Here is a 24,803-nt window from a genome sequence, read left to right as displayed (position 1 = left end):
ACTCTAGTACCCAACCTAAAGATCCAGTAGGCCTCACGTAAAAGGATTTTCTTGCGATAATCTCCACCTCTTTTAGGAGCCAATACTCGTTGAATGGCAAACGCCTGAAAAGATGAAACTTGGCGGCCATGAACATGTATAAAATGTTTGGCCACGTTGGAAATGTTAAGAATATTTGGGTTACTGATGTAGTTGAGATGTTCCAGTACTCTGTTTTTAAATTTACGGACAGTGCTGCCCACATGCATAAGGTCGCATTTGGTGCATCGGACAACATAGATGACACCTTCTGTGTTACAATTAATGTACATGTGGATAGGAAAATTATGCATATGGTCAGCACTGTCAAATGTTTTGGTAAGCAGGACATATGCGCAGGTCCTGCAACGAGCACTACCACATTTCGTAAATCCCTTAAACAAAAGCCAACTAGGCTTAGATTGTGGCCCACTGCCGCTGGCAGCGTAAAGAGATGGGGACAGCGAGCTGGACAGGGTAGGAGCTCTTCTAGATACAACTCTGCAACCTGACCTAAGTGCTTCATGAAGAATGGTATCATCAAACAGAATAGGTAAGCACTTCTTAATTATATATATTTTATGTTTTCTATATAATGAAGTATTCACACTGTGCGACTTGTACTGAATGCAACCATGGGTTAATGTGAACCTGAGATGCTAGAGGAAGGTCTGCACAAGTGTTCTAACAATCACAAACTGATTGATACAAATTGAAAAAAAGTGTGTCTAGGTGTGGTGCAACGGATGTTGCTTGAAATCAGTTCCTCCCACTCGAGGAGGGGTGATTTCTACTCCTATATATTGAGGGGCCACATTTAGCAATTTGTTACGACTAAGGGTACTCACCCGAAACGCGTCATCCTGCCGTGTATACGATGGTTATGTCTGTCTACTGTTCAAAATAAAAAAGAAGAGCTGAAAGAGGAATCTATTTGTCTCCGGGATCCTTTCTTCATTTTTCTCAGAATGCAAAATAGAATGCCTCTAAAGGTGTCTCTTTTGCATTACGTTATTTTCCGATATAACCATGTTATAACGGAAAATAATAAAGTAATTAATAAATTGCCCGAACCTGGAATTCCGGGTTCGGGTCGGGGAATCCAAACTCGCAAAATTCGGTGCTTTCCAAAATTCGGCTTTGTAGCGAATCCTTATAATGCCCCATAGCTGGCGGAGGATCCACCGAAGTTATGAAGAGGCACAAGCTTCTCCATAAATTTGGCGCATTCAGTGCCAGTCTAAATGTAAGACAGGTTCCTTGCTGAGTTACATTTAGACCATTTTCTACACCGTAAAACAGGCCTATAAAATTATGAATGAGACGGGTCTTCTGGCCAGTCCCCTTCCCCGCCCACAATTTTAGACTTGGCATGAGAGGGGAAAAGTCACAATTTTGCCATATTTCAGATTAATAAATGACCCCCGCAGTTTGTTTTTCACCCTATAGTATTGTGTGTGCATTAACCCTAATCTTCCAATGGCATAAGAGCAGGTAAAGAAAAAAAACAAATGTTTTATGTTAAAAAGTGAATACTTACCATAAGGTCACACAAACCTCTTCAGCATCTTCACAATAAGCATGTTTGTCGCAGCTAGTTTTGCATTTCCCTTTGCTTTCTTTGCATGTTGCATTTTGAACATCACAAAATGCACAGAGTGTATTTGTAGGCTGGTTCAACATGAAGCTGACATCGTCTATACAAAAAAATAAAACAGGAGAAAAACATTTAATACTCTTTTTAATTTCGTAATCTGTGACTTCCAACTCTAAAATATTTGCTCTGTATTTCACCCAGTAACAGAAAACAAAGATGTAGAAATGTGGTGGCTCTTAGGGAGATAGCTGGTGATTGAATAAGGTTTTAGTGAATATTAGAGGTTTTATCTCCACCCAATACCAGTACAACTACCGGTAATTTAATATATTATTAATATAGTTCGTCAGTGGGGTCATCTGTGGGTATATAAGTAGTATTAAAAAGTTAAACATCTGTAATGCTCCCACTTAGAGGTGCAACTACAATCCCAGTAGAAAAATCAAGAATCCCTCCAAATCTACCTTAAGGCAACTAACAGCATAACCAAGGGTATAGCTAGGGAAGGACTAGAGGGGCATGTGTTCCAGATGCTGGGAGAAAGGTTGCTCACAAGCCACTCTGAGATATTTAGATACAACACTAGTGTGAAGAATATAATTTTTGTCCCTGGCGAGTAAAATCCTGGATACCATACGACTAGCTGTGTTATGTTCTGCCCACAAATCTGCATTAAATGGAATAGGAATCCACATCCCACTCACATGCACGCTCCCAGCTAAGCTTATCTGCCCCTTTACTTTAAAACCGCCAATCCTGCCTCGCTTAAACAAACCTCTGTCATGTCAGCCTCCCCCTCAAGGGTACGCCTCCAGTCCGATCTTACTTGTCGGATCCAACACGTGTGAACATGTTAACTCCTTAGTGACCAGCCTGTTTTGGGCCTTACTGTTCAAGCGTTTTTCTTCCTTTTTTCATCGTCGTGTTCCAAGATCTATAACCTTTTTATTTTTCCATCTATATAGCTTTATGAGGGCTTGTTTTTTTGTGGGACAAGTTGTAGTTTTTAATGGTGCCATTTTGGAGTACACATAACTTTCTGATTAACTTTTATTAACTCTTTTTGGGAGGGAGATGGGAAAAACAGCAATTCTGCCACTGCGTTTTTAGTTTATACATTTTTATGTCGTTCATTTTTCGGTATAAATAACATAATATCTTTATTTTCTGGGTCCGTACGATTACAGTGATACCAAAATACATAAACCGTATTTTTCGCTTTATAAGACGCCCTTTTCCCCAAAAAAAGGTGGATTATGGAAGTGCTCACTAGTATGTATTAGGAGCGGGGAGCGAAGCGCCGCAAGCGCAGGTAATACTTACCCTTCCTGGTCTGCGCCGCGGCTCTTTTTCAGCTGTCGCGCTCCCATCTTCCCAGCCTGTGCTGCACTGTCCTGACCCCGTACAGTATCAGGACATGGCGCACTATGACCTGACGCTGCACGCAGTCATGTGACAGTGCAGCGCAGGCCGGGAAGATGGGAGCACAACAGCTGAAGAGGAGCCGCAGCGCAGGACAGGTAAGATGATTTTTTTATTTTAGTCTGATGGGGGTACTGATGGGCTATTCTGAGGTCTGGGGGTATTGATGGGCTATTCTGAGGTCTGGGGTAATGATGGGCTGATCTGAGGTCTGGGGGTACTGATGGGCTGATCTGAGGTCTTGGGGTACTGATGGGCTGATCTGAGGTCTTATTTTGGGTACTGATAGGCTAATCTGGGGTCTGATGGGCTAATCTGAGGTCTGATGGGGGTCTGATGGGCTAATCTGAGGTCTTGGGGTACTGATGGGCTAATCTGAGGTCTTGGGGTACTGATGGGCTAATCTGAGGTCTGATTGGGGGTACTGATGGGCTAATCTGAGGTCTGATTGGGGGTACTGATAAACTAATCTGGGGTCTGATGGGCTAATCTGCGGTCTGATGGGCTAATCTGAGGTCTAATGGGGGTCTGATGGGCTAATCTGAGGTCTGATAAGGGTCTGAGTGGGCTGATATGAGGTCTGATGAAATTTTTTTTAAAATTATTTTCCTACTCTAAAATCTGGGATGCGTCTTATCATCGGGTGCGTCTTATAAAGCAAAAAAAATTGTAGTTTTTTTTATATTTTACTACTTTTATGCAATAAAACCCCTTTTATTAAAAGAAAAAAAATAGTTTTTGCATTGCCACTTCCTAAAACCCATAACTTTTTTTATTTTTATTTCTATGGAGTTGTGTGAGAGCTTGATTTTTGTGGGACAACTTGTATTTTTTATTGGTATCATTTTATAGTAAATGGAGCTTTTTGATCGCTTGTTATTATGTTTTTTCGGTGGCAACTAAGAATAAATTAGCAATTATGTCTTTTTTTTATTTTTAGTTTTTTACGAAGTTCACCGTAGGGGATAATTTACATGATATTTATGTAGTCCGGGTCATTACGAATGCGGCAATACAAAACATATGGGGAAGATATTTTTTTTCCAATTTCTTTCATTGAAATGCGTATTTTCAATGAAAAAAAAAAGCATAATTTTTTAATGGGATTTTTTTATTGAGTAAATGATTTTTTTTACTTTACCACTCTACCACAAAGTGACTATAAAAGACAGCATTTTGATTGCTTTTAAAATCATATGCACTATCCCTATAGTGCATTGCATTTTAATGGCAATGCTATTCTGACACTGACCAGCAGGCCGTGCCAGAGAGGCGCAGCCTGTTGGAAATTACTGAAGGCTGGTCTGGGGCCTACATCAGACCCCTGCCAGCCTTCACACACATAGGCACCCCTCAATCGCATTTGCGGGGTGCCGATGGGAGACAGAGAGAGTCGGCTCCCTCTGTCAGCACTTTACATGCGGCGGGCGACATTGCCCGCAGAATGTAAAGTGTTAAAAAGCCGGGATCGCCACTGCTGCCATTCCGGGCTGTTAGAGCAGGGCTGCGTCTCTCAGGTGAGAGCTGGGTCCCCGCTCCCCACTGCGCAAACAGAATAGAAAAAAAGCCCAGCCTAAGGCCTCTTAGTGACAGCCGTAAAAGCACACATGGTTGGTTACTAAGGGGTTAACAAGCCAAGATAACTACCCTTCTAACCCATAAAATAAATTCATTTCCTGCACCAAAGTGAAGCCCTTCATGGTCCTAGCCCTAAAGCAGCTATAGTTAAAGGGTAATTCTGGTTATATAAGGTTATCCCCTATCCATAGGGGATGACTATTAGATTGGTGGTAGTCCCAGTGTTAGGCCCCACCAATTTAATAGTTGTTTCCTATCCATAGTATAGGGGATGACTGTATATAACTGAAATACCCCTTAAAGTCCATGCTCAGAGATATATTTCTTGACAATCTTTTAAAGAAACAAATCATCTAATAAACAGAATATTCACATTTGTTCCATTTTGCATTCTTTTTATATAGAGAAAAATATCATTTAGCGTTTTCCTATTAAATTTTTTTTATAGTCAACTCAAATTTCCTCATTTCAAAACCAAGATAGGGTGATACGGCCTATGATTTATTTCACAATACAGTGATCAGTGAAGACTGGAAACAGTTAGCGTTTTATATTTTGTGCTCTGTAAATGTCACATTTCTATTTAAGCGGTATTAGAACGCACACACTGAGAGTTAAATGGTGCGTAAGCAATGCTGATTTACTACTTCCATGAGGCAATCTAAACATAATCTGGAGAAAGACATATTTTCCACCAAGCACTAAATATTACAGTTTGATGATCTGCACAGACATTCACCAACCATAAATGTGAGGGAATTAAATGTCAGCATGCTGAAACTGTATACTAATGAGGTGAATGCTACAGGAACATCTCTGGTGACATTTGATATTGGTGTCACATTTCCTGTTCGCTACTGCATCAGACTGAGATTGATATGAGGGTCACGGGGCTTTGTACTGCGTCTCTTTAATAAAGCTGCAAATCTGTGATAAGCCACATAAACAAGCACCACAAAGGAGCTAATAATGCAAAAGTAAAGTAGACCAAACTAAAGAAAAGAAAAATGAGGGAAACAGATAAATATTGCAGTTACAGACAAGCATTGAGCTTATCAAAGTTAACGAAGTGTAATTTGTTCCAAATTTCAGGAAAAATTTGATCCGCCACGAATGCAAATATCTTGGTGCTTCATCGTAACAAATCATTTTTGGTGTGGCTGTGCGATCCCAGTCATTGTCCCTGCTCCATACAATGAAATGAAATTCATTATGAAGTAATTTGTTAAGAATCAAACTTCTTGTCGTAGTTCAGCAAAGCAGTCCAATTGAATTTTTGAAAACTTCACTCAGGCTTTTATTTGGTATATTGTCTTTTGGAGGTAAAATGTTACATTTCCTTTTTGGCAGTTATAAGTCAGGAAGCCATTTTATGGCACTTTTCTGGAGTAAAATTCTGTTACCAGACGGACACAAAATCTTGACCCAGGCATTCAGAGGTTTAAACACAAATGATTTCCTTATTACTTCTTTTGAGTTAACTACAAATGTGTATGCAATTGTGTGCATGTGTTAATACAGGTGAAGCACAGATTGGGATTGCTGTCCAAGTGATGAGAGATTAAAGTGCACCTATGGTTTTGAAAGATCAGTAAGAGTCCGTAAATATATGCCCCTGCCAATCTCTAGAATGACTGGACACGTGGATCAATAAAAAATATTCTTCTTGATGCACACTCTTTATTTCTTATGAACAAACAGCTCTTGACCCCACATGTGTGTTGTAAGATCTATGGTGTGTAAGGGTGTCAGGACTACTTCAGTGGTATCAGTCATGAACCTTGTTCCGGCCACTCGATCAGACATTAAACTAGTTAATAAATACTATTCTATTTGCTGGTGAGACAACCCCTTTAACTGTAGGAAACAGTGTCAGGCAGCTGCTGAAAAGGACAATAAGATAGCGGGTTGCATAAAAAGGGGAATAGATGCCGTGATGAGAACATAGTCCTGCCACTTTACTAATCTCTAGTAGGGCCAGACATTGAGTACTGTGAACAGTTCTGTACTCCTGTGAACAAGGCAGACATAGCAGAGCTGGAGAGGGTTCAGAGAAGGGCAACTAAAGTAATAACTGAAATGGGTGGACTATAGTACCCAAAACGACTATCAAAATGAGGGTTATTGACTTTAGAAAAAAGACGACTGAGGGGAGATCTAATAACTATGTATAAATATATCAGGGGTCAGTACAGAGATCTCTCCCATCATCTATTTTTCCCCAGGACTGTGACAAGGGGATATCCTCTGTATCTGGAGGAAAGAAGGATTGTGCACAAACATAGAAGAGGATTCTTTACGGTAAGAGCAGTGAGACTATGGAACTCTCTGCCTGAGGAGGTGGTGATGGTGAGTACAATAAAGGAATTCAAGAGGGGCCTGGATGTATTTCTGGATTGTAATATTAATACAGGTTATAGTTAATAGAGAGGGGTTGTTGATCCAGGGAGTTATTCTGATTGCCTGATTGGAGACATTAACTTATAGGGAACCACTTCAAAAAGGTGACGCTAACAAGATGGTTCTCTTTCCCTGGGAGATACCACTTTACATATTTTTTTCCCATGGAGCCTGTCTCTTTAACCTGTAGGATACGCTGGAAACAGGGTCACAAATCCCAGCGCCGTACAGCTACGGCACTCTGATTGGGCGGGCACAGGAGTCAGGCAGTCACTGAAAGTCGGACCCCTGCTGTATGCGTCGGCATCGGTGAAAACACCAATGCCGGCACATTAAACCTTGCACTGCCGCGGTCAGTGCTGACCGCGGCATGTGCAGTATCCTGCCGGGTGTGGGGTGACCATCGGGTCCCATGCTGCTATGACGGGGCCCTGATGACTTAGACGGCAGCCCGATGCCTTCCTTCGGCATCGTGGTTGCCATCCATGTAAGCCTGTGAGATCCAGCCCCCTGTATCTCACAGGCAGGAAGCTGTAAGTGTATTACGCTAGTAATACACTTACAGCCAATGCATTACAAGACATCACCTCATCCCACCAAAAATGAGCCCCCATATAAGACAATCACTTAAAAAATAAAAAATCAATGGTACCCATAAACCAATCCATCAAAATCTGCGCTGCAAAAGCCATATGGTGCTCCTTCCATTCTGAGTCCTGCCATGTGCCCCCACAGCAGTTTACCACTAGTGTTGGGTACGAATATTCAAATCGCGAATATTAATTGCGAATATCAGCACTTCGAGAATTTGCGAATATTTCGAATATAGTGATATACATTCATATTTTCAAATATTCTAGATTTTTTTTAATCTGAACCCATGATCCCTCCCTGCTTCTTGCTTGTGGGCCAATGAGAAGGCTGCCATGTATTTGTCTGAGCTAAGCAACATCCCTAGAAAACAATAGGAAAGTTGCCTACCCCTTACTGTATAAGAACCTCCCCAGTAGCCATTTTTTTTACAGTTTTTTAAAGTGCTGAGAGAGACAGCAGTGTCATTGCTGTGCTCTGTGCTTTCCACTCATTACATTAGATAGTCTATATATAAATATATATATATATATATATATAATACAGATAGTTAGTGGGAGATAGTCAGTGCAGGTTATATCCTGCGTATAGTGTAGCTGTTGCATTGCAGTGTGTTAGGTAGTGTGATAGGTTCTGCTGTCCATAAATACATGCTACAGACAAAGCGCTGTGATGCCACAACAATACATAGTGCACCAATCAGTAATATGTAGTCAGACCTGCTAAAATGTGAAGTTTCACGTATTGCGCCAAATTATTCGCATTATCAGTGCCGATTAGCGCAATTCCAAATATATTGGAGCACTCTATCTGCATATAAGGCCATTTTTAACGTTCTGCCGTGCCAACCATTTTCTCCAGTCTCAGGAAACTTCTAGCAGCTTGGAAAATGTAGCAAAAGTGACTCATGCCTACATTACGAGAATATTACATTACCGATTTTTGCAATCAAGAAAATAATCGCAAATTCTCAATTCTGCGAATATATGATGAATATTCTACAAAATAATCACGAAATATCACAAATTCGAATATTGTACCTCCCGCTCATCACTAATTACCACCACATATGGGGTGTTGCCTTATTAAGGAGAAAATGGGTAACAAATTATGGGGTGCTTTTTCTCCTGTTGCTCCTTGTGAAAATGAAAAATTTGGGCTAAAGGAACATTTTCTTGGAAGAAATGAAACTTTTCATTTTCACAGCCAAGTGTTTCCAAATTATATAAAATGCTTAGGGGGTCAAAGTGCTGAGTACTCACCTTAATATATTCTTTAAGGGGTGTAATTTCCAAAAAGGGGTCACTTTTTGAGGGTTTCTACTGTAGGGTTACGTCAGGGTCTCTTCAAATACAAAATGGTGCCTAAAAACCATTCTAGTAAAATTTGCCTGCAAAATCCATATAGTGCTTCCTTCTGACCACTGCCACGTGCCCATAGGGAAGTTTACCGCCACATATGGGGTATTTATGTAAACTGCAGAATCAGATTAATATATATTGAGGTTTATTTTGCTGTTAACCCTTGCTATGTTGCAAGAAAAAATTGATGAACATAAAAAAATCTACCAAAATAGTGAAATGTTGAAATTTCACCACCATTTTCCTTTAATTTTTGTGGAACACCTCAAAGGTTAACAAATTTTGTAACATCAGTTTTGAATAATTTGAGTAGTTTCTAAAATGAGGTCATTTATGGGTGGTTTTCATTACATAAGCCCCTCAAAATCACTTTAGAACTAAATTGGTGCTTAAATTTTTTTTTGTCAATTTTGTTGAAAATTTGAAAAATGGCTTGCAAACTTCTAAGCCTTTTAGCATCCTAAAAAAATAAGATGACATTTACAAAATGATGTCAACATAAAGCATACATATGGAGAATATTAATTGATAACTTCTTTATGAAGAATTTGTTTCTGTTTTAAAAGCAAAAAAATTCAAATTTAGAAAATTGAGAAATTTTCTAATTTTTTTGTAAATTTTGCATTATTTTATAAATAAAGGTGAAATATATTGACTCAAATTTACTACTGTCATTAAATACAATGTGTCACGAGAAAACAATCTCAGAATGGCTTTAAGTAAAAGCGTTCCAAAGTTATTACCACATAAGGCTACTTTCACACTTGCGTTAGGAGCGGATCCGTCTGGTATCCGCACAGACGGATCCGCTCCTATAATGCAAATGCTTGCATCCGTTCAGAACGGATCCGTTTGCATTACCATGAACAAAAAAAAAAAAAAAAAATTTTTTTTTTTTTTGTTCATGATAATGCAAACGGATCCGTTTTGACTTTACATTGAAATTCAATGGGGGACGGATCCGTTTGAAAATTGAGCCATACTGTGTCAACTTCAAACGGATCCGTCCCCATTGACTTACATTGTAAGTCTTGATGGATCCGTTTGCCTCCGCACGGCCAGGCGGACACCCGAACGCTGCAAGCAGCGTTCAGGTGTCCGTCTGCTGAGCGGAGCGGAGGACAAACGCTGCCAGACTGATGCATTCTGAGCGGATCCGCCTCCACTCAGAATGCATTAGGACTGGACGGATCCGTTCGGGGCCGCTTGTGAGAGCCTTCAAACGGAGCTCACAAGCGGACACCCGAACGCTAGTGTGAAAGTAGCCTAAAGTGACCCATGTCAGATTTGCAGGGAGGAAAGGAAAAGGAAAAGGAAAAGAAAAGGAAAAGAAAAGGAAAGGAAAGGAAAGGAAAGGAACCTGGGCTTCAATAGAATATCACTATGTCAGTACTGAGAGGATGAAGGAAATATGGAAACTATTGAGCTTGTTAGTCCAGCAATAAATGCAAGAAAAGCTGGGCCTGAATCTAGCTACAGGAGAAACAGCAGGGGGCACTACTAGAGCGGAAAATGTAATGTACATACGGAAAAATTTCGTACGGGATAATCCATGCCACATGCCTTTTCAAAAATTTGATGCAATTCATTTCATCAAACTATTTTTTAAACTGATGTATCAAATGTTTTTCTTAATAAATGTGTTGTTGCACAGTGAATGCTCATAGAATGTGGTGTACTTGTTTTTGAGTAGGGAGCAATTGGCTCATTACTTTCAGAGATGAGCGAATTTCTCAAAAATTAAATTCGGACGGTTTGACAAATTTTTCTATAAAATTTGGTTTGATCTAAATTTATTTGTGGCAAATTGCGTAATAAAAAAAAAAGGCTATTTCCTGACTGCAGAGAGCCTTTATAGTGGTGTAGAACACTGTGCCTTGCAGTAACACGCATAGGGAGTCTGCTGTGGTAGGGAAACAATACTGTGAGTCAGTATGACATGCAGATGACAGGCGTCGCTCTTAGAATCACTGCACACTTCACTTATTTGGGCAGTTATGGGGCCAAAACTGACTAAATAACTCAAGTGTGAACTCAGCCTTGCAAGTCAATGTTAGTGTCAAGAAGAAGCAAACTCCTTTTACACGATCGTCAGCTGATTCCACATAGATGTCTACAGAACCTGTTCTATTAAATGCTTATACAAGTAGAGCCCCCCCCCCCCCCCCCGACAGAGTGGAGAGGGTGTCAGCAGTAAGTTTGTGTTGATGTCAATGATTATTTTTCCCTTCCTCTGATCCGTCAGAACAATAACCCTAAAAAAAAAAAACTGTACTGTCTGTGGAGCATCCGCCTTTACTCAGTCAGTAATCCATCAGTATTGCTAAAGCCCAAAAAAACAGGAGTGGATCCAAAACAGAGATGACACATGAATGGAATATTTGCTTTTCTTCTGTGTTTTGTACCCACTCCTGCTTTTGGCTACCAAACCATAAGCCAATTCTGATGCAAAATAGGGACCATGTCATGCAGGCCTTACAGCTGTTACATAAACAGGATGAGTTGTGTCTCATTTTTCCTTCCTTCTGATAGATTAGAAAAAGGGTAAAATAAATGTTAATGTCAGCCAGGCTGAAAGGCAAAATAGTGGCCCAGTCATGAAGTGGGGAGGGTGGGAACAGCATGAGAAGTCCACAGAGTGGCCCTATGACATAGTGGTGAGGTGGAAGCAGCATGAAAAGACCACAGAGTGGCCCAATGACAGAGTCTGGAGGTGGCGGCAGCAGCATCAGGAGGAGGCCACGGGGTGGCACAATGACAGTGTGGAGGTGGCAGCAGCAGCATAAGGATACCACAGAGTGGAACAATGACAGAGTGTGGAACTGGCAGCAGCATCAGGAGGAGGCCACAAGGTGGCACAATGACAGTGTGGAGGTGTCAGTAGCATCATCAGGAGGCCACCAAGTGGCACAATGAAAGAGTGTGGAGGTGGCGGCAGCAGCATCAGGAGGAGGCCACAGGGTGGAACAATGACAGTGTGGAGGTGGCAGCAGCAGCATCAGGAGGCCAAAGAGTAGCAAGGTGACATAGTGTGGAGGTGGCAGCAGCATCAAGAGACCATAGAGTGGCTTGTGAAATAGTGTGGAGGTGGCAACAGCATCAGGAGACCACAGTGTAGCAAGGTGAGATAGTGTGGAGGTGACTGCAGCATCAGGAGACCACAGAGTGACAAGGTGACAGAGTGGGGAGGCGGGTGGCAATACCAGTACCAGCTAAAGATGGTGGGTGAAAGAAGGAGCACTCGGCTGAACGGCAATATATATTTTTTTGCCACTAATACACGCCAAAAAAGGCTGTAATTTTCTCACTTCACCACACAATGGCAAATACTTTTTTTGCACCACTAAGGCTACTTTCACACTTGCGTTCGGGGTTCCGCTTGTAAGTTCCGTTTGAAGGCTCTCACAAGTGGCCCCGAACGGATCCGTACAGCCCCAATGCATTCTGAGTGGATGCGGATCCGCTCAGAATGCATCAGTTTGGCACCGTTCGGCCTCCGTTCCGCTCAGCAGGCGGACACCCGAACGCAGCTTGCAGCGTTTTGGTGTCCGCCTGGCCGTGCGGAGCCAAAGTCAATAGGGACGGATCCCCCTATTGACACAATATGTCAATATGGTGCAATTGCAAACGGATCCGTCCCCCATTGACTTTCTATGTAAAGTCAGGAGTCCCTATTAATATACCATCAGATCGGAGTTTTCTCCAATCCGATGGTATATTTTAACTTGAAGCGTCCCCATCACCATGGGAATGCCTCTATGTTAGAATATACCATTGGATTTAAGTTAGATCGTGAAACTCAGATCCGAAAGTATATTCTAACACAGAGGCATTCCCATGGTGATGGGGACGCTTCAAGTTAGAATATACTAAAAGAACTGTGTAAATGACTGCCCCTTGCTGCCTGGCAGGTGCTGCCAGGCAGCAGGGGGCAGACCCCCCCTCCCTCCCCTGTATTTAACTCATTGGTGGCCAGTGCGGCCCCCCTCCCTCCCCTGTATTTAACTCATTGGTGGCCAGTGCGGCCGGCCCCCCTCCCTCCCCTGTATTTAACTCATTGGTGGCCAGTGCGGCCGGCCCCCCTCCCTCCCCTGTATTTAACTCATTGGTGGCCAGTGCGGCCGGCCCCCCCTCCCTCCCTCCATTGTATTTAACTCATTGGTGGCCAGTGCGGCCGGCCCTCCCTCCCTTGTATTTAACTCATTAGTGGCCAGTTATGCAGACGGATCCGTTCTGAACGGATGCAAGCGTTTGCATTATAGGAGCGGATCCGTCTGTACAGACACCAGACGGATCCGCTCCGAACGCAAGTGTGAAAGTAGCCTAATACACACCAAAAAGGGCTTTAGAACATATAACTGCACTGCTGAACGGCAAATCATATATATTTTCTGCCACTAATACCTGCCAAAAAGGGCTTTAGAACATATAACTGCATCGCTGAACGGCAAATAATATATATTTTTTTGACACTAATACACGCCAAAAAGGGCTTCAGAACATATAAACGCACCGCTGAACGGCAAATAGGCCCTTACTTTTTTCCACTTATACACTCCACAACAAGCTGAACGGCAAATAATATAGATTTTTTTGCCACTAATACACGCCAAAAAGGGCTGTCGTTTTCTCACATCACCACCCAACGGCTAATAAGCCTTTTTTTCCCACTAATACAAGCCAAAAAATGCTTTAGAACATATAACTGCACCGCACAAGGGCAAATAAGATGTAGAAATATTTCCTTGTAATAAACCCTGTTGATGGCTGTATCAAACAGCACTTGCACCCCAATAACAAGAACGGTTTGTTGGAATTACAGAGCTGTAGAATGGCAATTTGGATCCGCAGTCAGTGCAGCAAGGTGTAATAAGATTGTTCCTATTACCCAGGCTGTAACCTCCCCTACTGAACCCTGTTCTGCTTCAATACTGTGGAATGATTCCTCCCTATCCTGTCCCTGAACTTCTATACAGCAAAATAAAAGTTTCAAATTATTTTCTACCACTGTCCCTAGCGCCTGATGACGTCTCTCCCTGTTTGAAGTACACTGGAAATGGCTGAATCCAAAATGGCTGAGGGTATTTATAGGGCTGTGACATCACAGGGCTGCATGTATGGCATTGTGGGTTATCCCTCGTTCCCAGAGTTCCTTGCTCCATGTCCTAACACGTGTGATTTTTTTACCACTAAGCGTGAGGAAATTCGGATTCGGTGTGAATAAAATTTTTCCTGAAATTCGGATCAAATTCCACTTCATCAACTTCGATTTGCTTATCTCTAATTACTAAACATTATAAAACACTAAGCAACGTGTTAAATATGTTCCCACACCAAGTGATCTATTGCAGTCACTGTAGTCTGTAGACAAGATGATGAATTAACCCCACCAACTCCCTACCTGGTAGGCAATAACTCGTATAACCCTATACATGTTCTCTGTGTACTATGACTCACCTACATGCAACGGTGTGGGTGTAGTACAGAAACATTACAAACAGGAAGGCAGGAAACACTTTCCTCTCAACTTTTTTGATAAAGCAACTCGGCAGTTAAAGTGATGACACAGTAGTGACACACTGTATGTTTATGTGTAATGAAAATCTGCTATGTACCAGGTAAACTGTAGCCGAGCTAAAATAGACTATAATCACTCTGATAACGCGTCACAGTGTTATCTTGTGCCATCTTGTGAGAAAAAACATTGAAATACTGTACATTGAAAGAGTTACTTAAACTTTTTGTGCCCTTTTTTACTTAACGCTTTGACCATCAAGTTTAGCTTGGTTGCTCCTATGTCTATCTATCTATCTATCTATCTATCTATCTATCTATCTATCTATCTATCTATCTTACTTTATATTTATATATATTTATATATTTTTTTTCTTGTAGGAATTGTGGTAAAATGAAGTAAAGGGAGTTAGGACAAACCTCTTTGATTAATTTAATCTAAAGGACACTAATTTAGTGTCATTTGCTGTGTTTGAGGAGGAAACAGAAAGCAGATCCTACTAGGTATCTAGGAAACATTAGAGAAAGAAAGAGTGAAACAGGGGATCATGGTGATAAGATTTTTTCTTACACCATTCTGAGGCTATGTCCAAAAAAAAAAAAAGCTTAGCTTTAAGTCATAATGCACTGACTTTACAGTTCTACCTCTGGGAATAACAAATCTCTAGTAGTTTTGGCAGCAATTAGAGATTTAATGTCATGCAAAACTGCAGAAAAGGTCAAATTATCACACAGGCTTTGCAGAATTATCAGTAAAGTATATATAATATATTTCTACATATATACACACACACACACACACACACACACATATATACAACAAGAGAAAGCGGCTGGATCCACTTTTGGGATCCAGAGTTTCCAAGCATTATTCGGCTATGCTGGATGTGCTGAACTGCAGCCAGCTGTTCTTCTGCCGGATTTCTACATAATGATGTGAATGTAGCCTAGGTTTATGAATAGAGATGGCCTTGCGGTTCGCCCGGCGGTCGTTTCGCGGCGAACTTTGCTTGTTCGCCGAACATGCAAACATATGACGATATTCGCACGCTCCATATTTTTTTGCATAGCGCCGAACTTTCACCCATGACACATCCATCAGGTGGGACAGGACAGCCAATTGAGACATTTCCGCACATGGACACTCCTCCAACCTAATAACAGAGCCTGATCTTGCAGCCATTTTACATAATGTGTTTTGTCAGTGTAGGGAGAGGTTGCATTTTGGAGCAGGGACAGACTGTTAGGGACACTAAACGCTAGCTAATAGGGCCACAAAAGTCCTTTTAAGGACTGGTAAAGGTGTGCTATCGATAAGTGTGATATAGAGGGGTGTGATATACTGATAATATACTTTATAACATAGAAGATATATTATAGTGTATTTGTATTGTGCAGCAGTTGTGTGCGGTTCTGCTGCGATACCGCAGCTAGATAGAGGGACAAACGCTATTGGAATAACTAATTACAATGGGTGTCATATAGCTGTTGCCCCCAAAAAAACTGCTTGAGCGCTACAATATACCTTCTTCCACAAAATCCTGATTGAGGGGTGCTATATACCAGTTTAAGCCAAATACTGATTGAGGGGTGCCATATATGTTCTTCCACTAAATACTGATTGAGAAGTGCTATTGCTATATACCTTCTTCCACCAAATAGTGATTGAGGGCTACAATACACACGCTTCCACAAAATACTGATTGAGGGGTGCCATATACCTGTTTCCACCAAATACTGATTGAGGGGTGTTAAATACCGGTTTCTGTCAAATAGTTTTTGAGGGGTGCCATATACCTTCTTCCACTAAATATTGATTGAGGGGTGCTATTGCTATATACCTTCCTCAACCAAATACTGATTGAGGGCTGTGATACACCTGCTTCCACAAAATACTGATTGAGAGGTGCCATATACCTGTTTCCACCAAATACTGATTGAGAGGTGCTATATACCCGTTTACATCAAATACTGATTGAGGGGTGCCATATACCTTGTTCCACAAAATACTGAATGAGGGGTGCCATTGCTATATACTTTCTTCCACCAAATACTGATTGAGGGCTGTGATACACCTGCTTCCACCAAATACTGATTGAGGGGTGCTATATACCTGTTTCCACAAAATACTGATTGAGGGGTGCCATATACCTGTTTCTGCCAAATACTGATTAAGGGTTGCTATATACCTGTTTCCGCCAAATACTAATTGAGGGGTGCCATATACCATCTTCCACTATATACTGATTGAGGGGTGCTTTTGCTATATAACTTCTTACACCAAATACTGATTGAGGGCTGCGATACACCTGCTTCCAAAAAATACTGATTGAGGGGTGCTATTGCTATATACCTTTTTCCACCAAATACTGAGGGAGGGCTGCGATATACCTTCTTCCACAAATACTGCTCTTCTCTACAGACTTAGGCAGATGGTCATTTAGAAAATTACAGGCAGAGGAACAGGCAGACCGTTCCGCAGGGATGGTAGGGGTCGGGCAGGTGCACCACGCCGGAGCCTAAGTGGGAAGTTGGAGAAGGCTCGTGCGATAACTTCAAAGGGCGCACCAGAGTTGGTTGAGTGGCTCACTCAGCCTTCCACTTCTGCACCCTCCTCATCATCTGTATCTGCACCCTCCTCACTCTCTGCTGTGTGCACCCCCGAATACACCACCACCACAACCACCACCATAAAATAGCCCCTCCACTCGTGTCAGAGGAATTATTTTGCCATCCATTCCTAGACCTTACCGATACGCAGCCATTATTGTCAACGGATGAAGAAAAGGAGGTAGCAACGGCCGCCACCCAGCGGTCTGACGACAGTACCCAGGTCAGCCCAAGGAGGGTTGTCCCCGCTGTTGCTGCCTACTCTGAGATCTCAAATGTCAGTGGTGGTAAAGGTGACGATGATGACATGTCGATGGATGTCACGTGGGTGCCCACAAGAGAGGAAGAGGAGGCGAGTTCAGAGGGAGAGACAGAGCGAATATGCACAGAGAATAGTCCAGCTCACTCAATCATCAGGATCACCCGCGTGCACGGAACAGGCCGGTTAGCCCATGCAGCATTAATGATAAAAGATAGTTCCAGCTCTTATGTTTTCTTGTTAGCTAAAATCCTTGTCTTTATTCAGGCAGTAGAAAATAATATACAGGACATGCACCCACTAGTGTAGCAACATTGACGCGTTTCGAACAGAGCAGCAGATAGAGAGGACAAGGAGGAGAAGCAGGCAGAAATCACAGTGCACAGGAGGAAAAAACAGACTGCAAATTTATCCTGAGCGAGCCATCCACCATGCAAGGTCACATCTTGCGCTCCCAGGAAGCTGGCACATGGCTCCGCAGTGTGGGCTTTTTTTAACGTGTCAGCTGCTGACAATAGTGTTGCCATCTGTAGCCTGTGCTGTCAACGCATAAGTCGTGGTAAGCCCAACACTCACCTAGGGACGACCGCCTTAAGAAGGCACCTGGCCCCCTATCACCGATCCCAGTGGGAGCAACACCGTCAGAACCCACAAAGCCACACTCCCGGCGCTCTACGTCCTGCCTCTTCTACTTCTCCTCTCATTTGTCCTCCACTCCACCTTCCACCGTGCCATCATCTCGTTCATCTGGCACAATGCAGGCTTCCGTGTCCCAAATGTTCAAGCGTAAAAAAATTATGACTCTGGATAATCCTCTTACCCAACGGCAGACCGCTGGCTTGTCGGAACTGCTAGCCCCCCCAACTACTGCCATATATATTGGTGGACTCGGAGGCCTTAAAAAATTTGTGGCCATTGGCACACCGCAATGGAAGGTCCCTGGAAGGAAATATTTCTCATAAAAGGGCATCTGGGAATTATATGTCCACGTTCAGCAGCAAGTTAATATATCTCTGGCACACAGTGTCGGTGCCAAGATACATCTGACCACAGACACGTGGTCTAGCAAACATGGGCAGGGAAGGTACATAACTTTTACTGCCCACTGCCCCCTTCTGACAGCCGTCAAGCATGTAACCCGTGGCACCCGTGTGGATTTGGTGTTACTGCCACGGATTGCATGCAGGCCTGCGTCTTCTTCTCCTCCTCTTACTCCATCCTCCATCTCCTCCTCGGCTGACTTCTCCTTTTCCACTGCTACCACCTCTTCCGCTGCACCCCCCAGCTCCCGAGAACCTATTCAATGTGCCAGGTGAGACGTTGCCATGCTATGCTACGGCTGTTGTGCCTGGAAGCCAAGAGCCACACCAGTCCTGCACTCCTTTCAGCTCTGCGGTCACAGGCCGATCAGTGGCTAACCCTGATCAATTTGACAATTGAGTCAGCAGGACTCTGAAGAGGAGTCAGAGGACGATGGTGGCTGAGTGGAGGAGGAGGAGGAGTAGCAGCAAGAAGAGCATGCTTTAAACTTATCGGAGATCCCTGGTGTTGTCCGTGGCTGGGAGGAGGAGACCGAGGATGACATTCTCCTGGGCGATGAGCAGGAGCCAGGGCGCTCCACCGCTTCCAATTCCTAGTGCAAATGCGGGCCTTCATTCTCCAGTGTTTGAAGAGGGACCCCCGTATAAAAAGCATAAAGGTCAAGGACCTGTACTAGGTGGCCACCTACTTAGACCCCTGGTACAAAAACAAAATGGAAGACATGTTACCAGCATCACAGAGGGCTGTCAGAATGCAGCCTTTCCAGGCCTTGCTGCGAAATATGCTGCATTCTGCTGTTGCGGGCACTTGCAGAGGAATTTCCACCCACAGCTAAACAGGTGCAGGTACCAATTCTACTGCACCTGCAAAAAGAGGGCGGTTTGAAGATGTGTTGGTCACTTCGAATATGAGATCATTCTTGCAGCCAACCCATCGACAGCCGCCCTCCGGATCCAGCCTCAGGGAACGCTTAGACCGACAGGTGTCCGACTAAATTAGGTTAACGGCCGATGTGGACGCTCTGAGATGTGAGGAACCCCTTGACTACTGGGTGTGCAGGCTTGACCTGTGGCCAGAGCTGGCACAATTTGCCATGGAACTCTTGGCTTGCCCCTCGTCGAGTGTCCTGTCCGAAGGACGTTCAGCGCAGCAGGGGAGATTGTGACCGATAAGCGCACTCGCCTAGCTCACGACAGTGTGGACTACCTCACATTTTAAAAATGAATGAGGCATGGTTCTTGGAGGAATTCAACACCTGTGATGACCACGTGTAATTGAATTTCCTCATGCCATCCCACACATATCCACCACCATGAACAAAGAATGGTCCTGTGCCTTATGTATATACAGCGGCATTATGTCAGATTAATGCCTAATTTTTGGGGTCTGTACTGGCTGACAGTTACATATTTATCTTGTGACCGCCTAATGCACCTCCAGCCACAGAATCCAAAGTTCTATGCTGTCAGGCGAATGCCTATTGGCTAATTTTTGGAGGCCTATACAGGCCGACAGTTATATATTTATCCTGTGATCAACAAATGTACCTTCAGCCACAGAATCCAAAGTTCTTTGCAGTCAGGTGAATGCCTATTGGCAAATTTTTGGGGCCTGTACTGGCCGACAGTTACATTTTTATCCTGTGACCGCCTAATGTACCTCCAGCCACAGATTCCAAAGTTTTTTGCTGTCAGGTAAATGACTATTGCCTAATTTTTGGGGCCTGTACTGGCCAACAGTTAATTATTTTTTTTTATCTCTAGCCACATATTCACACCTCTGTCTCACTCCTCTGCCTCTCATTATGGTGGCGTATGAACCGCATTCAGCATAAGGACCTTCTAATGTCACAGGGTCATGTGATTGTGTCCCCCACCCCATACTGTGCCCCTTTATACCCTGCATTGTGTTATCCGGTCAATGTATGGCGGTAGTATCCAATAACTGGATGGCCATAACTGTATCCCTTTCCCTGCCCATGCCATCCTTTTTTAGACCTGGCATGATCTGGAAAAATATGCAGATTGCGGTGCTAAGGACCTTTGCGCCACAATCTGTGTCAGAAATACGCCTAACATAGACGTATTTCTATATAATAAATGACCACCTAATTGTATTATCATTCGGGGGTAGGGATAATATCTTTATATTATATAGATTCTAGTGTATTATACTGTGCCCTGTATTTCCCGGTAGAAAATGATCCTTGGGAAACACAGTCCTCATCCCTGACCACTAGGACCAGTTAGCGCTCTGTCAGTACATGGCGGCCTCCCCTCTACGATACGCTGCTCTGCTGTGTAATGGTTCTTATTCTGACACTCGGGCTGGGTTCACATCCTATTTTTGCCATCCATTTAATGCATACCAAAAATGTATGCGTTAACAGATGCCTCCGACTGATGCCGTACAGTGGCGTCCGTTCACCATACAGTTCCATGGTAGAAAAAAAATATTATGTTGACGTTTGTACTTTTTTAATGGACTCTGCAGGATACAAAAACGTGGAGTGCTGCACATTTCCTACAACCGATAGGAAATAGAAATTTTCTAGGCTCCAGCAGGGCACTTTTTGAGAGTTTCCCTTTAAAACGCATAAAAATGGCCCCTGATTAAAATACATATTTTTTGTGGGAATTATTGCCAATGATCCCCCTCTGGTATATCACTGTCCATGTTGTGGGAATATTTGTGTACTTCTAGTAAGTGTTTGCTCGCTGCAAATATAACCTGAAGGTTTTTCAGGTTCGCCTGCCATCAAAGTTAAAGCGGCCCGCCGCGAACGCGCGGTTCAAGAACATTTGATCGCGAACGCGAATCGTCCCGGCCGTTGTTCATCCATCACTATTTATAAATATAGAATACCATCATAGGTTAGATCATAAGGTTAGGGACAGAGACAAAAATGAAGCTAAAAGCCCTGAAAGCTTAGGCACACACAGGGTTTTTGAAAAAATCAACAAAATTACCAACACAGCGACAAGTTGATGGAGATTTTCTGCTGTTTTTAGAAGAATGTACTGTACAGTATATTATAGATGAGTTTTAGGTGATTTCTTAAGGCAAGTTAAAAAGTCAATAGAACAATAGAAAATAAATAAAACAAAACACACATGCTGCAAACATGCTACTTTTTAAGGAAAAAAACATCACTAACTACTAAAGCCACAAAAAAATAAAAAAATAAAAAACAACCACAAACTAATATGCTGTGTGTAGACACATTCAAATATTCCAATAGACATCTATCTGGTTATATAGTATTTGTGACTCCATAAAAAGCACATACTGTATTTTACAGTATATTAAGTGGTGTTAGCACACTCCACAGTCTCCAAATGTTTTATAGACTAAACATGCATGGTCTCTTCTCTGTAAACCTTTTCTGACATGGCATTGCCTTTCTTGGCCCCCAGACGCTTACCAATCTTACGTTGTATGTTATATTGGGAAACCTCTGTAAAACGCATCATATGATCCTTACAGACTCATATCAGACAAGCCAAACTCTTTATAGAAGCTGGTCTTCGTGTAGCATACATCATTTAGACAATTTAGGCAGCATATGTTCATTATGTAAAATGGTATCACATAGTATCTCATGTATTCTGTTTTTACAGTAGCTCTGGCTTCTTTACTGGAACTTCAAGTTTCATCTTCCCCGTTTACATCTGAGCATTTTATTTACCCATAATCAGCTTGCAATTTAGAAACTGTAATAATGTCATTTATACTGTTATAAGTGGAGCACATGTGGGCTACAATAAACCAAACTGTGTAATAGTATGAAAGCCAATCTACCTGTATAAACATAGGATGATTACACTAAACATTAAACAGGAAGCGTGGAAAGGAACATTTCACCTCCATGTAGACATATGTAATCCACATTGAGACACTCATTTCTTTGGTGCTTACACAACATTCTGGCACCAGATGCAACCCAACAGAGTTTATTAATATAGAAGAGTGAGGAGCATTCAGCCCAAAAATGTTTAGTCTAACTGGTCAATGGGCATGAACTGTCTGAAAATGGTATCCTAAAGATACAAACAGTCTACAAAAAAAATCACACATCTTGAAAAACATCTTAGCGTTCAAGTCTTTATCTTCAACTTGGTCTTATAGATGAATTGCCACTGAACTCTACTACATAAGGTAAATGTTTAAAAACATTAAATAAAAATCCTCTTACTTACCATAGTTGAAATCATAGCTAAATTTCAATCTTCTGTTGCCTATGATGGTTTCTAAAAATTCAGGAGCTAGTTAGTGTTGATCGAGCACCAAAGTGCTTCGGTACTCTGGTTGAACACATTGGGATTCTCAGGTGCTCAGTAGACAACGGAAGTCAATGGGAAACCCAAGCATTAAACTAGGCACCCCTTGCCTAGTTTATAGAAAAAGTTTAGAAATTGATGGAAACACCACCAAAATGGTTTGGAAACAGCATGGGGAAAACATCTGGATGCATCTTGGACTCCTATTACCTATGGCATTCAAAACCAGCTCTCATCTGACTGAGAGCCAGCAAGCCTCAAAGTTGCTTCCTATCTGTTGGATGGCTTGGGTGGACCTGCACACCTAGATCATTATCATTAGGGTGACAAAAAGTTTTCTGATTGTCCTAACATAATATTGAATAACCTTTCTATACAGTTTTGTCATGTAAACTAATTTGCATAAACATGGGCATATGGGAAAGACATGCAAATTAGCAGAATCTGCCTTGTTTTTCAGCTAAAAAAACATTTGCATGGAAAATTTGCGATTACAATATTTGTGATCTACACTACTCATGAACAGTGCCATCTATTGGATTCCAAGTCTTGTCATAAGACTATGAAACCAATAGATAGTGCTGTTCATGAGTCATGAACAGCGCCATCTATTGGATTCATGGTCTTTTCATAAGACTATGAATCCAATAAATGGCACTGTTCATGAGTAGTGTTGATCGCGAATATTCTAATAGCGAATTTTCCATGCAAATGGTGTTTCAGCTGAAAAACAAGCAGATTCAGCTAATTTGCATAGGCCCATGATTATGCAAATGAGTTTACATGACAAAACTGTATAGAAAGGTTATTGAATATCATGTTAGGGCAATCAGAAAACTTGTTGTCACCCTAATGATAATAATCTAGGTGTGTAGGTCCACCCAAGCCATCCAACAGTTATGAAGCAACTTTGAGGCTTACTGGCTCTGAGTCAGATGAGAACTGGTTTTGAATGTCTCATAGTGCTCAAGGCTGCCATTGTAAGGTATGCTGACTGTATCTGTCTCTTGGATAGATTGTTGGCTTGCACATATCCAGCTTTTAGCATATAGCTTTTGTGTGGTTGTTTATTGTATGTCATAGGCAATGGGAGTCCAGGATGCATCCAGACATCCTTCAAACCATTTTGGTGGTGTTTCTTTCAATTTCTAACCTTTTTCTATGAACTAGACACCCTCTATTTTTCAGAGCAGGGGGTGCCTGGTTTAATGCTCGGGTCTCCCATTGATTTTCATTGTGCTTGAGCATACACAGTATTCGGCCAAACACTGCGATGTGCCGAGCATGCTTGCTCAACACTAGAGCTAGTCAAAGCAAAGTATTACCTATCAATTATATGAACTTCTGAAATGTCATGGTGACATTGTAAATGTTTTGTTCAGTAGAGGTCCAGGTGCTGCGACCCCCACTGGTCATGAAATTGAGAGGAGAGCTTAGCTGAGAGCCGTGACTCTCCCTTTCTTTTTGGCTCTGCTTGAGCCAAAAAGTTAGTGCTGTACAGATACCTGGAAAGTTTGAGACCTTTTTTTATGAATTTGCTGCTTACTCAGAGAGCCAAGAAGCACCAATCTGAGACAAATGTGCAAAACTTTTCTGCCCTTCATTTTAGCAATCCATGAGGCTTGCAGCACACAGACCTCCACCAAGTTTCCTCCACCATCAGAAATTTGTGAAATTGGTCAGTACTCTTGATGTTATGCAAGGAACAGTAGAAGCAATGTACTGCAAACACTGGGATTGCATTAGCCCATTTTTATGGTTATCAAGGGGTGCCCAAAAGCCACTCTGCTTTGGTTAGATACACAGCTTTTCAGTGAAGTGAATCTAAGTTTCTACGTTGTGCCACGTCTAAATATGATGCTACAGAAATTTTCCCAGACAGTGTAATTACTGTCTACAAACACCACATAAATGTTTGTGGGACCCTATTCCAATTCTCAGACCCAATAAGTTGGGGAACCCTATGCCCAATATAGAACTTCCTTTTAAAAGGCGCCTTTTCTTTGTAAAGTATTTTGCAATATACATATTATATGAATAAAAGATACAAGAGAAACATAAGTGACTAATGAAAACCGCCATAACCGGTCTTTTTATGTGAATCCTTAAAAGATTATTGAAAGAAGAAAATT

The 24,803-nt window shown here is 42.2% G+C and overlaps 1 protein-coding gene across 1 annotated transcript in view; it reads right to left on the bottom strand.

The window, feature by feature from the left end:
- Positions 1–24,803, bottom strand: part of TGFBR2 (transforming growth factor beta receptor 2) — an 89,457-nt gene that overhangs the window by 29,827 nt on the left and 34,827 nt on the right. Inside the window, exon 2 of the mRNA XM_040433315.1 lies at positions 1,559–1,715. Coding sequence (XP_040289249.1) covers positions 1,559–1,715 — 157 coding nt within the window. The remainder of the gene's footprint in view (positions 1–1,558; positions 1,716–24,803) is intronic.

The sequence above is a fragment of the Bufo bufo genome, chromosome 5 (genome assembly GCF_905171765.1).
Source record: "Bufo bufo chromosome 5, aBufBuf1.1, whole genome shotgun sequence".
Taxonomy (NCBI): domain Eukaryota; kingdom Metazoa; phylum Chordata; class Amphibia; order Anura; family Bufonidae; genus Bufo; species Bufo bufo.
Note: the sequence above shows the minus strand (reverse complement) of the source record. Positions and strands in the feature narration are given on the sequence as shown.